Source organism: Sus scrofa, chromosome 14, assembly GCF_000003025.6.
Source record: "Sus scrofa isolate TJ Tabasco breed Duroc chromosome 14, Sscrofa11.1, whole genome shotgun sequence".
In the NCBI taxonomy this organism is placed as follows: Eukaryota; Metazoa; Chordata; class Mammalia; order Artiodactyla; family Suidae; genus Sus; species Sus scrofa.
The window spans coordinates 131,178,582-131,193,238 of record NC_010456.5 but is presented as its reverse complement, the minus strand read 5'-3'; the positions used below and the strand labels follow the sequence as shown (position 1 = coordinate 131,193,238).

Sequence of the window (14,657 nt, the reverse complement as noted above, 5' to 3'; positions counted from 1 at the left end):
GAATCTGGGAGGAGTATGTAAAGAATTCTGGTGTATGTACCACAGGTGTTTACATGAGAAAGACCAAGAAGAGAGAAGAATTAGGGCAGTTGAGACCTTGAACGTGAGGTGCCAAAGGGCTCTCGATGTAAAACATCGCAGAGCCTGTTAAAATGAGAATCTGGATCCCAGGCGAGAGGTCAGGATGGAGATAAGAATTCCCAAATCTTCTGCATGTTTCTAAGGATGGAGGCCATAGGGATATATGGAAATATACAAACTTTAATGGGACAGGTCCTCCACTTTGAGGGACAGAGGGAGAGAGGAGCTAGCCAAGGACTCTGGGGGAGAGAGGGAGCGAGCGAGCCAAGGGAAGGGATGGGATGAAAGAACTCAGTGGGGGGACAGTTTCGAAAATGAGCAGGAAGTCAACAGCGTCCGGAACCACAGAGAGAGAAAAACAGACGTTAGAGAGGGTCATTTGGGCCTGCCAAGGGGTTCTTCATAAACTTGAGGAGGAACAGGGATGGAAACAGGTTAGAACGTTTGGAAAGTGACCAGGAGGGGAGGATGATGTGATAACTGGCGTTTAGCCAGCTCTTCCAAACCTTTGGCTGTAAAGGGCAGGAGAGCCAGCGTGGAGATCAAAGATTTCTAACACAGACTGTGCAAAGGACAGCCAGTCAACTGCAGATGAAAGAGAATGTGGATTCTTATCCACCTTTGCTCTTTGACATGACTGGGGCCTTTGGTTTTTGGCTTTGAATTAGAAGAGAAATAACCAAGCCGAAGCTGTATTTACTCTCTGGGTTATAAGACGTATGTTTCTTTTTATCCCTGAAGCATTTTGAAAGGAGTTCTTTCTCGATTTCAGTGTATCCATCGAGATTTAGCCGCCAGAAATGTTTTGGTAACAGAAAACAATGTGATGAAAATAGCCGACTTCGGACTGGCCAGAGATATCAACAATATAGACTATTACAAAAAGACCACCAATGTAAGTCTGTGGCAGTGGTAGGGCGGGATGGGATTAAGAGGTGGCATGGAATGTTCCAGATGGAATATGGTGCTCCGAGCTTTTGCCTTACTCTTTACAGCCTTCTCAGTAAGCGAATTTAGGCTGCTGTTAAGATACTTCTAGTAAATGGGAAGCAGTCTTATTGTAGACAGAATAATCCACAGCGCCTGGGGGCATCATAAAGCTCCTTCCCTGTCCAGAATTTCCTAGCAAAGATTGGAGCTTGGGAGTTTCTGGATTAATTTCACCTGATGTTGGTCAGGTGTGTCTGTGTGCTGGGAGACAGATGACAATGAGAAGCCAAGGAAATGGCATCTTATTAATGTGCCCAGATCTGGGCATCCCCCACGCCCCATGTGCATCTTATTACTGTGCCCAGATCTGGGCATCCCCCACGCCCCGTGTGCATCTTATTACTGTGCCCAGATCTGGGCATCCCCCATGCCCCGCGTGCATCTTATTACTGTGCCCAGATCTGGGCATTCCCCCACGCCCCATGCGCATCTTATTACTGTGCCCAGATCCGGGCATCCCCCACGCCCTGTGTAGTCCCAGCTGTAGCTTGTTTCTGTGCTAATGACTGTCTAGCAAACACCATTAGAGTGCCAGCTCTTAAAATACACAGGGCACAGCCCAGTTGAACCTGCTAAAGTAAACTGGTTTTAATATATCGGTTTTTACATTTCTCCCCACCTGCAGGGCCGGCTTCCGGTCAAGTGGATGGCTCCAGAGGCCCTTTTTGATCGCGTGTACACCCACCAGAGTGATGTGTAAGCAATGCCTGTCTCTGCTTTCTCCCCCGGGTTGGGTTGCAAAAATCTCACACATCTTGGCCCGTCTTCATTCTTTGGGGCCTGCCGCATGTCCCGCATGCATAGATGGTGCAGGAGCCGGCCTTCGAAGGAGGGGCAGATTTTATGGTAGGCTGGTAACCAATGCTCTGTTACTAATCTGCCCAGCTTCAAAGCGCACACGAGGTAGAACCGCTAACCTGCTCCTGCCAGAGCGGAAGTCCCCCGCCTTGAGCTTATTCATGGATGTGCAAGCACAAAGCTGCTATCTAATTTGCCAGGCTGTTGGCATGTCCTCCGTGCCCTTAAATGTCTCGCACTTGAAAGTGGTTTGTTGTGTTTCCCCTTCCTGGGTCTGTCCTTTCAGGCTGAAAGGTCCACTCAGATGACCTCGACAGGGTCTGCTCCCTGTTTTCCTTTAAGAAAATTCTAATCTTAGCATCCTTGATAATGTCATAGAAATGGAGGGAAAACCATACAGTATTTCTAGGACGAGACACGTAAAAACACTACCAAGGCCAGGCTCCAGCTGGTGTTTCAGAATTTTAGCTTTGGAAATGGGGTTGAAAGATGTTCCCGTTGTGAGAAACTGGGTGAAAGGTACAGGTGGTCTCACTGTTATGTTTTTGCAAGTTCCTGTGTATCTGTAATTATTCCAAAATTAAAAAAAAAAATCACTCGAGGAGTTCCCTTGTGGCTCAGTGAGTTAAGAATCCAGCATTGTCACTGCAGTGGCTCAGGTCACTGCTGAGGCACAGATTCGATCCCTGGCCCAGGAACCTCCACATGCTGCAGGTGAGGCAAAACAAAACAAAACACACACACATTTGAGCTACTCTGATTTGTGTGGGTGGGAGGGTCTCTGGGGCAGGCCTTGATCCCAGGCTGTGTATAGCAGCTGGGGGTCTTCAGTGATCCGAGAAGGGGAAGCCGTGTGCCTCCCGTTTTGCAGTGAGCAGATGGCCTGGATTGTGCTGCTGCTCTAGCTCCACACAAAACTGAAGGCAGTTTCACATCTGAAACCCACCCTAATAGAATCATGGAGGGCGTGTTTCCAGTGACCCAGGCAAATGCGGGATTCTCAGCTTGATCAGCCCGGGAGCTGTCTCTTGAACAAGGCTCAGAATCCAGCTCTGGGCCTCTGCGAGGTCCGGTGTAAACTGTGCCCTGTGGGGTGTTTTCCGCTTCTGTTGTTTGACAGTCATCCCGGGCACAGGATGCCACGTCCTAATCCCTGCTCGGCGCTAACTTCCTTTATGACTTGAGTAAGTTGAGAACATTTGTGCCATCAGATGAACCACTGGCCACCTTGGGCAGCTGTTACCTCGCAGGATCAGCACGCTGGCCTCATTCTGTTCACTGCCCATACCCCATACCGCCCTGGGGTCAGGTACAGAGGCTGAGGGAAGAACTGGACAGGAGCATAAAGAGCTTTGCAGCTTGAAATTCATGCTGCTCACGCTGCATTAAGACAAAGAGTTTTAGGAGTTCCCGTCGTGGCACAGTGGTTAACGAATCTGACTAGGAACCGTGAGGTTGCGGGTTCGGTCCCTGGCCTTGCTCAGTGGGTTAAGGATCTGGTGTTGCCGTGAGCTGTGGTGTAGGTCGCACACGTGGCTCGGATCCGAGTTGCCGTGGCTCTGGCGTAGGCCGGCGGCTACGGCTCCGATTTGACCTCTAGCTGGGAGCCTCCATATGCTGCAGGATCGACCCAAGAAATGGCAAAAAGACAACAACAACAACAACAAAGACAAAGAGTTTTAGCTGAGAGTGATGGAAGGAGGGGAAAAAAATCTCTAGCAATGGCCCTCGGCCCCCACCCCCGCCCCAGCAAAAAAAGAACAGGGATGGTTTTTACCATCAGTTACCTGTTGATGGAAAATTCCATTGGAACATCCTTCAGCAACATCATTTGGGGATGCTCTTTGGGGGGCAGGAAGAAGCCTGCTGCATGAACTGCAGGAGGGCCCCCGGTCATTTGTCTTTGAATGCAAGATGCCAGCAGGCGTTTATTTTCTTAACTGGGCGTGTAAGGTTTCTGTGTTCAGATGGCTTAGTAATACTGTCTTCTCCCTTCGTTGCAGCTGGTCCTTCGGGGTGTTAATGTGGGAGATCTTCACGTTAGGGGGCTCGCCCTACCCAGGGATTCCCGTGGAGGAACTTTTTAAGCTGCTCAAAGAAGGACACAGGATGGATAAGCCAGCAAACTGCACCAACGAACTGTAAGAGCCATCACCTCTCTCGACGCCCCAGGGGACACGCCACACCAGTAACTCTCCTCCTGGCTGGTTTGGTTTTCTAAGCATGTCCTAAAAGAAGAATGGCGCTGGCTTTCTGGGCTCAGCCCCAGAACTGAGCTAGCTAGCTCCACTGACGGCCCTGACTGTCCGAAAGAGAGAGCATCCTTGTGCGGTGTATGGAGGGAGCTTGAAAGCACGGGCTGTGGCTGCCTGGCTGACGGCTCCTGACTTGGCTCCGAGAGCCCAGTGGTCCTCCCAGGCCACTGTGCTGCCCCTTGCTGTTGTCAGAGCAAGGTCCAGCAGGCCTTTTCTCATCCACAAGCTCGAAAGCCATGGGGTCGTGCCCTTCCTCAGGGGTGGTGCCCGCCCCTGCCCCAGCACATGGGGAATGGGTGCTTCTTGCAGCTTCTTTGTGACCACAGAAAACAAACAGAGCCACAGACACAGAGAACAGACTTGTGGTTGCCAAGGGGGGCAGGGGGAAGGGGTGGGGTGGATGGGTAGTTTGGAATTGGTAGATGCAGGCCGTAACATTTAAAATGGATAAGTGGAGTTCCCATCGTGGTGCAGCAGAAATGAATCCGACTAGGAACCATGAGGTTGCGGGTTCGATCCCTGGCCTTGCTCGGTGGGTTAGGGATCCAGCATTGCCGCGAGCTGTGGTATAGTTTGCAGATGCAGCTCGGATCCTGCATTGCTGTGGCTCTGGTATAGGCCGGAGGCTACAGCTCTGATTAGACCCCTAGCCTGGGAACCTCCATGTGCTGTGGGGAAGCATCTCTAGAAAAGGCAAAAAAGACAAAGGAAAAAAAAAAAAAAGAATGGATAAGCAATGAGGTCCTACTGTACAGCGCAGGGAACTATATCCATTCTCCTAATGGGAAATAATATAAGAAAGGAATATATGTATGTGACTGGATCAATCACTTTGCTGTATTGCAGAAATTGGCACAACACTGTAAATGAACTATACATGAATGTTAAAAAAAATGTTTAAAAAATTGCTATAATAGGAGTTCCTGTTGTGGCTCAGTGGGTTAAGAACCTGACTAGTATTCATAAGGAAGCAGGTTTGATCCCTGGCCTCGCTCAATGGGCTAAACATCCAGTGTTGCCACAAGCTGTGGTGTAGGTCACAGACGCAGGTCGGATTCCTAGGGGCCGTGGCTGTGGCATAGGCTGACAGTTGCAGCTCCGATTCGAACTCTAGCCTGGGGAGCTCCATATGCCATGGGTGCAGCCCTAAAAAAAAGAAAAAAATGTGCTCTGATCGATAAACATTGACCACGTTCCTCAGCGTGTACGTTACCCATGTTTTAGTGCAGAGAATTAAATCTTTGTCCAGGGGCCATCCTTCGAGTGCCCCATCCGACTGGAAAGCCGTGAGCCGGTTTCTAGCAAAACCTACTCCTTGCTTTCCGTGGAATTACATTATCTTGTTGTCATGCGTCTCGTGCAGTAAAATCACTGCTTTGAAAGGAAATCTCTCCTCCCAACCCCAGAATCAACTGAGACGAGGGATTGTCCCAGAGACCTTGGACTCTTTCATGGGGATCTTATATCAGTAATCCTGTGAGTGCTTTTTGGTACCACGGACATCTGATGAATGGCCACATTTTATAGTATATTATATAAAAACATTTATTGTGCTCCTTGTCATTCCCGTGCTCTTTCTACTCGAGAGGGTCTGTCGAAACCCATAATCAAGATAAGGCCTGGGAACCGAGACCTATCCAAGAGTTAATCAGGAAGTTAGGGTGCAGCCCAGCGGGGGCAGATTAATTCATAAGAACCTTGCCTTAAAGTTGTGGTTTTCAGACTTCTTTTTTTTTTTTTTTCAACTGAGGAACCTTTGTCCAGAGTGTCAGGAAGACCGTGGTAGAGCTGCTTTGGTCCAGGCAGGGGGCGTGTCGGGAGGAAAGGCTGGATTCCCGCCTGCCCCTATGTGGGTCTCCCTACAGTGTCCAAAAGGGCTGTGGAATGTGACCCCTGAATGATCACTGCCATAGGGATACCAGAATCAGCCTTGAAAACACGTACAGGTGTCTTTTCTGATGGCCCAAAAGGTTTTGGATAAACTGGTGTTTTTGTAAGTCGTAGTGCCATTTAGAAAATCCAAGCAGTGCATCTTTGGCAAAAATGAATCACCACTTGCCACTGTAGTTGCCAGGGGGGACGTCCTGATACGTTTTCCTCATTTAGGACATCTCTCCAGATTGCTTCTGAAAATCGCCTGGTGGCCGCGCGCCTGGCCCTTGGGACATTAACTCAGCACGACATCCATCTCTTCCAGGTATATGATGATGAGAGACTGTTGGCATGCGGTGCCCTCACAGAGACCCACCTTCAAGCAGTTGGTAGAAGACTTGGATCGAATTCTCACACTCACGACCAATGAGGTAAGAACGTCCTTCTGGAAGCCCAGGGTCCACGCCTGGGAGGCCAGTGCAGCTTTTTCAGGGCAGCCTCCCCCGTTGGCGTCTGGGCTGTGGTTGATCATTTTTTGCACGGGGTGAAACTGCGTTGCTCTGCAATCCTGACTTTGCTCAGAACTGCCTCTGGAGAGTTCCGACTCACAGAACCAGAGGTGGAGCACCCCACCCACCCCACCTGAGGCTGCCCCTCACTGTGCTTATGGGTGCTGGGTCTGGGGTGTGTGGGGGTGGGGAGGGTGGGGCGGGGAGAGCAATGTCCGCCTGGAGCCTTTGGGTGGGAAGGAGCTGGGCTTTTGTGCTGGTTGGATCCTGTGTCCTGGTTGTTACTGTGGGGCTGCTGACTGTCCGTTACCAGGGAGCTGGATGGGATGCACTGAGGTTGTGCTATTTCGGCTTCTCTATAACACGTGACACAGACCCACGCGACTCTGCTGACCCTGCCTGGCCTGTCCCCGCCCCGTGTCTGGAAACATATACACAGTTTCCTTTAATAAGTAACTTCTGTAGCATTTTTAAGAGCAAACGTGTACCTTTGTTAAAATACTTATTTTCGGAGTTCCTGCCATGGTGCAGTGGGTTAAGAATCTGGCTGCAGCGGCTCAGGTCGCTACAAGGTGTGGGTTCAATCCCAGCCCGGCGCAGTGGGTTAAAGGATTTGGCCCTGCCAGGAACTTCCATATGCTGTGGTGCAGCCATAAAAAAAATATTTTCTATAAAATATTTATAACCTATACCGACCGCCCCCAAACCCTTTTCTGTCACTTACTGTTTGAACTCAGCCACGTCAGCGTGGCTGGTTCAACATGTAGAGAAAGTGATTGCTGAGGCTGAGGCTGTGGAAAGGAGGTGATCTGAGCAGAAAAACAAAGCAAACAAACCCACAATAGAGAGAAGCTGTTAGTGAATGAATTCGGAATATTTAACGAGGTATACAGAATAGTATTCCTCCAAATCAGGGGGAAAAAAAAAAACCCCACAATTGTCTTAACAGCAAAAAAGGTTCAACTTGTCTAAATATTTTAGAAGGAAAAGGTATATTTCATTTATTTTAAAATAATATATTTCATAATTTTAGATTTTTAAAAAAACAATAATCAAATGTTGTGATTCGAAGCCTTAAGCCAGCAATCCATTATCTGTGTGTCGGACCGGCTGATAAAGGGAGAGATTGCATTTAAATGAATACAGCTGACCTTCAGAAGTTGAAAGGAGCAGTTCAAGGGGAAAAAAAAACTTTCTTCTCCTGCCAAAATTGTTGTTTCTAGTATAAGTTCCTTTAACCCTAGACTCAGAATCCACTGATATCCCTAGTTTTTTTTTTCCTTTTTTTTTTTTTTTTTTTCCTGATCAGATCTGAGCATGTATGGCTTCAGTTAGAAATGAGGAAAGCACCAAAGTTCCTGTTAATGATCCCCAGTCGGTGCTTATGCTATTTATTTATATATTTACATCTCAGATGGGCCCGTTCACACTGCAGTTCACATCTAGCATCCTACAATGAAAAGAGCAGAAGGCCGCATTGTCTAACGGATATAAAAATCGAAGTTTCTTTCCTCCTGAAAATCATTACCATATGCTCGAGAAAAATGGTTCCATTTAGGACAAAATTTCATTTTTATCATTGTAAGCAAAAACGTTCCCTTTTGATGTGGTGGGCGTGTTTGTTTCCAGTGGTGCGGTTCATGCTGATGTTGTTGGAAGTGACACCCCATTCTGGGATGGGGACCCTTTTTCTTGCCAAACCTGCTGATGAATGATAGTGGTGGTTTGGTGAGGTTTTTTTGCCTTGGTCTTTTTAAAGTGTATGGTCGCCAACATTCTGTGGGCTCTCTTCTGATATCACTGAGGCTGGTTGTGCTCTGGGCTGCACTTTTTCCACCCCTCCCCTCCCCCTCCCCCTCCCCAGCAAAACCGCACATCATAGATAATGTACTTGTGGCGTCTGGAGTGTGAGCAGAAGCACCCCAACCTGCTAGCCCAGTTGAGGCAGTAAGACCTAGAAGTTCCCCAGTTTAGAAATCTCTCTGTAGTTTCAGAGCAGGGACCTGCAAACCTTTTCTGTCAAGGGCCAGACCGTCAATATGGCATCTTTAGGGACCTCTTGGTGGGGCTCTGTAGCAGCAACTCAACTGCCGCTGCAGGAAAGCAGCCACAGACAATGTGTAAATGAAGGGGTCTGTGGTCGCATTTCAGTTTTATATGAGTTTGTGTCATCTGATTTTAATGCCAGGAGATGGTGTTCTTCCTTTGATTTTTTTCATTCCCCAACCATTTCAAATGGGTAAAAACCAGGTGTTCCCATTGTGGTTCAGCAGGTTACAAATCTGACTAGTATCATCTGTGAGGATATGGGTTCGATCCTTGGCCTCGCCCCATGGGTTAAGGATCCGGCATTGCTGTGAGTTGTGGTGTAGGTCACTGATTCAGCTTGGATCCCCATTGCTGTGGCTATGGTGTAGGCCGGCAGCTATAGTTCCAATTCAGCCTCTGGCCTGGGAACTTCCATACGCTGCACCTGCGGCTCTGAAAAGCAAAAAAAATAGTTTAAAACCAGGAGCGGGCAGGGACTCTTACCCTGTCATAAGTCAGAAGAAATGTTATCCTGGAACCACTAGGTAGACGCTCCAACAGCAACACCAAAGGATGTTTCAGGGAGCAAAAGGGCCCTTTTTGAATTGCAAACCCTGGCAATTTTGAAACGTAACCTGGATTTTCCTAAACTTCTCTTGAACGAGTCCATGATTATACATACACGGGTCTATCCAGCCTTTTTTGAACCTGTTTACATTTTCAACTCGGAGAGCTTCTGAGAGTAATGCATTACATCTGTGAAATTACCCGCCGAATGAAGACATATTCCCCCTTAAATTGTCCCAGAAGCTACCATAGTAAAACGTAATTCGTAAAATAAATATTCATGGTCTCGGCTGCGGAAAGGGGTCCTGGGCACCCACCGCATCTTAGGTTTTTTTCCGTTCGGATTTGTTGGGCAGCGCCAGCCAGCGGGGCCTTGGGTCTGTGCCCGACGAGGCGGTCGCTCCGCCTGGTGGCCGCGTTCCCTCCTTGCCCCTCGGTTCCCGGGAGGGTGGGTTGTAGAGGAGGCGTCCCGGGCAGCCGAGAGGAAGTGGGGCTGGGCTCTGAAGGAGCCTGCGTGGAGCCAGGACGGGGCAGGCGCTCCACCTGCTGGGGGTGCCCCGCCCGCTTCCAGCCCCCGCGTCTACCTTGATGCCCGTTTTATTTGTGCCCGTTGTATTTCTGTGCGTGGGAAATAAAAGTCTTCTCTTCCCTTCTTTCAGGACTACTTGGACCTCAGTCAGCCTCTCGAACCGTATTCGCCCTGTTATCCTGATCCGAGATGAAATAAAAGTCTTCTCTCCCTTCTTTCAGGACTACTTGGACCTCAGTCAGCCTCTCGAACAGTATTCACCTAGTTACCCTGACACCAGGAGTTCTTGCTCTTCGGGAGATGATTCTGTTTTCTCTCCGGACCCCATGCCTTATGAACCCTGCCTTCCTCCGTACCCACAGAGAAACGGCAGTGTTAACACATGAACGGGCTTGTCCCCCTGTCCCCAGACAGGGCCGCGCCGGGAGCCTAGGTGTACTGAGCAGGGGAGGCCATGCCTCCCGCAGCCTGTATATATGGATCAGAGGAGTAAATAATTGGAAACGTGATCGGCACACGTGTAAAGAATTTAACCTGTTGGCAACTTGTCATCTTCACCAGGGGAAGAAGAATGTTTCTGGGGCAGTGGACGGCCACGGGCCCCTCCGTGCCGTGCCCGCGACCCACTGTGCTGGCTGTGGACCAGCCGGACTCAAGGCCGACATAGGTTCGGCCTTCCTTGTGAATTTTGTAATAATTGGAGAAAATATATGTCAGCACACACTTACAGAGCACAATTGCAGTATATAGGTGCTGGATGTATGTAAATATATTCAAATTATGTATAAATATATATTATATATTTACAAGGAATTATTTTTTGTATTGATTTTAAATGGATGTCCCAATGCACCTAGAAAATTGGTCTTTTTTTTTTTTTTTAATAGCTATTTGCTAAATGCTGTTCTTACACAGAATTTCTTAATTTTCACCGAGCAGAGGTGGAAAAATACTTTTGCTTTCAGGGAAAATGGTATAACATTAATTTATTAATGAATTGGTAATATACAAAACAATTAATCGTTTATAGGGTTTTTTTTGGTAATTTAAATGGCATTTCTATGCAGGCAGCACATCGGACTAGTTAATCTATTGCTTAGACTTAACTAGTTATCAGATCCTTTGAAAAGAGAAATATTTACAGAATATGACTAATTTGGGGAAAATGAAGTTTTGGTTTACTCGTGTTTCAACTCTGCTGTCAGAGGATTGTTCTTGACACACCTAAAGGCCGTAGTGAAAGAACCCACCAATGAGGTGTTTTGTTTTGGTGTGCAGCGCTGTCCTTGGGCCCGTAGCGATTTAACTGGACTTCTCAAGATAAATGGTACCAGCAGTCTCTTAAAAAGATGCCTTAATCCATTCCTCGAGCAGGGACCTCCGTGGAGATGCTAGCCCAGTGTACTGCTTTTCGGCAGCTGGCCTTCTGCCTCCGACTTGCACGTTAATCAGATTAGCCTGTATTTCTTCAGCGAATCTTCCTAATAGCTTCCAGATTCATTGGCGACAGAGGAAGCCTTTTCAAATCTTCACGTCCCATCGTAGAAATTTGAAACACCGAGTTGTCGTGCTGATGGTTTTAAGCATCCTTCCATCTTTTTAAGGGATTGCTTCCGCCTCCTTCCTGCAGGACCTCCCCCAAAGATCCCGCCCAGTGCCAACGTCACACAAAACACTGCCACGTCGTTCGTTCCGTGTGAAAGAGTGTTTTGCTTCCGAAACACCTACTCCCTCTGCTCTAGCCATGCAACATGAATGCAGATCACACTGATTTTACGTGTTACGAAAGGGGAGAACGTATTTAATAAAACCTGTTAATTTTTATACTGACAATAAAAATGTTTCTACAGATATTAATGTTAACAAGACAAAATAAATGTCACGCAGCTTATTTTTTTAACACTCGTGTCTTACCAAATGGTTTCCTGTGCTCGGAGGGGCTGACTCAGTGCAGTGTGGTGTCCCTGCACAGAAGGAAGGCTGAGCTGGGGGAGGTCTCGTTGGCTGCATAAAGGGTGACTGGCCAGAGGGCTTGGCTGGGAGCAGGACCTGGGTCAGGTGGACCCAGTGGGAAATCAGAAGAGGCTGGCTCAAGCCCTGGCTGAGTTGCTTCCTGGAACCCCAGGAGGGAGGTGTGTGTCCCTTTCTGGGCTCCAGATGCTCCCAGGGGAGCGAATGAAGCCTGGGGGGGGGGGAGCGGGGGAGGCTTTGCCCGGGGGATGGGGAGCAACTTTTCTAAGGGCAGGAGGTACTGAAAAGGAGGAAGTGCCCAAGATCTGAAACAGGGCGCTTCTTGGAGGCTGGCTTCCTCCTGATGTATGGACAGTAGAAATTGCTTCAAAGTTTCCAAGAGACCACCTGAACAGACGTTTAAAGGGATTTAGCTCATTTCCATGCCACCAAGAATCTGCAGAGGGAAATGGTGTTTTGCCTGTTAACAAAATGTGCATCTGAGACTCTAAAGGTTACATCCTCTCGGCCAGCCGGCCTCCCCATCAGGAAGGGGAGACGAACACAGCCTATTTCTCCTGGACTTCAGCTCTCAGAACCTCCAGGGGCTGTTGGTGGTTAAAAAGTATCTTACTTCAGAATTCAGTTTTTCAGTTCAGAATAAGATACTTCTTTAAAAAAAAAAAAAAAAAAAAGTGCCACCCTGGGTGTTTGAGGCTGTTACTGGTGGAACAAGTGAGGGTTTCACCAGCCAATTAAAGAGCGGCCTCCAGGAGTTCCCGTTGTGGATCAGGGGTAATGAGCCATACTAGCATCCATGAGGACTCGGGTCAATCCCTAGCCTTGCTCAGTGAGTTAAGGATCTGGTGTTGCCATGAGCCACAGCATTGGTCAAAGATGTGGCTTGGTTCTGGCATCGCTGTGGCTATGGTGTGGCATAGGCTGGTGGCTGCAGCTCTGATCCCCTCCCCCAGCCTGGGAACTTTCATATGCTGCAGGTGCGGCCCTAAAAAGAAGAAGAAGGAAAAAAAAAAAAAAGTGGCCTCCAGTCCTGGTTCTGCATAACCCCCTGTGCTATTTAGTATCAGAACGTGCTGATCCCCCCAAAAGAACGTGACTTCCAAAATAAGGAGCACGACACTGCAAATCAATTATACTTCAATTTAAAAAAATAAGTGAAAAGATAAAAAAAGATAAGCGAAAGCAGTCTTTAATCACACGTGTCCTGGAAGAAGACTATTCCTCTGGCCATCGTCACTGGGGGTTCTCTTGGTCAGGTCGCAGGAAGGACCTGCCTCTTTCCTGTGTCCAGCAGGTTCTTTTCTCAAGATCCGTGGTGCCTCTGCTATACTTTTGAGACTGAGGGGGCAGTTGGTTTGGGGCTTTTTACCATGTAAGTTATATTGCAAAGAGATGAAGTAGGTGATCATCCTATGCTTGCTGTTAGCTGTTTGAGCCTTCAATTTATCATCAAGATAAGGAAGTTAATATGGTCCACGAGAAGGACAGGAGATACGTCCATTTCTTAAACCTGCCTCGAATAGACAGACACGGCTCGGGGAGGGCTGGATAAGAATCCTGCAGCCTGTGGCTTGTCCTGCCCACTCCGGACCCAAGGAAACCATGGGAATTCGTTGAACCACAGTGTGATCGTCATTGAGACGTCAGAAACTAAAGGTCACGGGCATCTAGGTGAGGAAGGAGTGGTACCCAGCTCTGCAGTCTCCGGTCCGGAAGGTGACAAATTCAAGAGGCTCCCTCAAAGTCCAGCTGGTGGTGGCCTCGGCAGGATGGGTGGATAGAGGAGGAAGCTGGAGAACCTGGGCCCTCAGGGGAGCTCAGTGGCTTCCTTAAGAACTGGGTACCCTTACCCACTGTTAGCTTCTCCAGCCCTTGTTCGCTCCAGAAGATTCCCTCCACCAGATGCGGGAGGTTCCTTGCTCCCCCCACAAACACAGGAAACTAAAATGTGAGGTTACAGTAAAACATCTGGCCGACTTGCACAGCTAAGGATTGAGGACCCAGCCCCCGTTCTGGAAACAAGATGTTGGTCCGCTGGCTTGTACTGTAATCGAGGCTCCAGGAGGGCGAGGTAAGGAGCCCTCCACCATCACAGATGAGGAATTTGAGGCTCCTGAAGGGCACATGGCTGGAAATCAGACTAAATAAACAAGGATGCTACGGCCTTCTGCCGTCTAGGGGAAAGGTGGTGGAGGGATGGTGGATTGAGCCGGAACTGGATTGCTTTATTTATTTATTTATTTTAAACTTTTTAGGGCTGCACCTGCAGTCTATGGAGGTTCTCAAGCTAGGGGTCCAATCGGAGCCATAGTTGCCGGCCTACACCACAGCCACAGTAATGTGGGATCGGAGCCATGTCTGCAAGCTACACCATAGCTCATGGCAACACTGGATCCTTAACCCACTGAGGGAGGCCAGGGATTGAACCCTCGTCCTCATGGATGCTAGTCAGATTCATTTTGACTGCGCCACGACGGGAACTCCACGGATTGGTCTATTTCTGACAGCTGGGCGATGTTGGCCAAGTCATGGATTCTATCTGGACCTTCATTTCCTCAACTGTAAAACTGGTTACAGCGGTCTTTCCATGAGGGCTACCTGTAGACGTGAGCTCAGTTTTGGCAACCATTTCCTGATAATTTCTTTTTGTTTATTTGTGATTTTGGGGGGCATGTAGTCACAAGATTGTGCAACTATTACCACCATCTAATTCCAGACTATTTCCCTCACTCTAAAAAGGAGCCCTGTACCAATTAGCAGCCCCCCCCCGCCCCCGCTCCTAGCCCTGGCAAACTGCCCGTCTGCTCTTTGCTGATTCTATTTCATATCCGTGGAATCATATATGGCCTTTGGTGTCTAGCTTCTTTCACTTACCATAATGTTTTCAGGGTTCGTTCATGTAGCGTGTAACTGAACTTCGGTCCTTTTTTATTGCCAAATCCCATTCCAGCGTGTGGATGTATACACATTTTGTTTATCCATTCATCGGTTGATAGATAATTAGGTGGTTTCTACTTTGGGGCTATTAGGAATAGTGCTTCTGTTAACATTTGTGTA

The 14,657-nt window shown here is 48.3% G+C and overlaps 1 protein-coding gene across 1 annotated transcript in view; it reads left to right on the top strand.

Annotated features, from left to right (window-relative positions):
• The window catches only part of FGFR2 (fibroblast growth factor receptor 2), a gene marked incomplete at its 3' end in the record, with an annotated part of 101,907 nt that extends 91,763 nt beyond the window's left edge, over window positions 1-10,144 (top strand). The window contains 5 exon segments of the mRNA NM_001099924.2: window positions 854-976; window positions 1,697-1,767; window positions 3,873-4,010; window positions 6,322-6,427; window positions 9,851-10,144. Coding sequence (NP_001093394.1) covers window positions 854-976; window positions 1,697-1,767; window positions 3,873-4,010; window positions 6,322-6,427; window positions 9,851-10,015 — 603 coding nt within the window.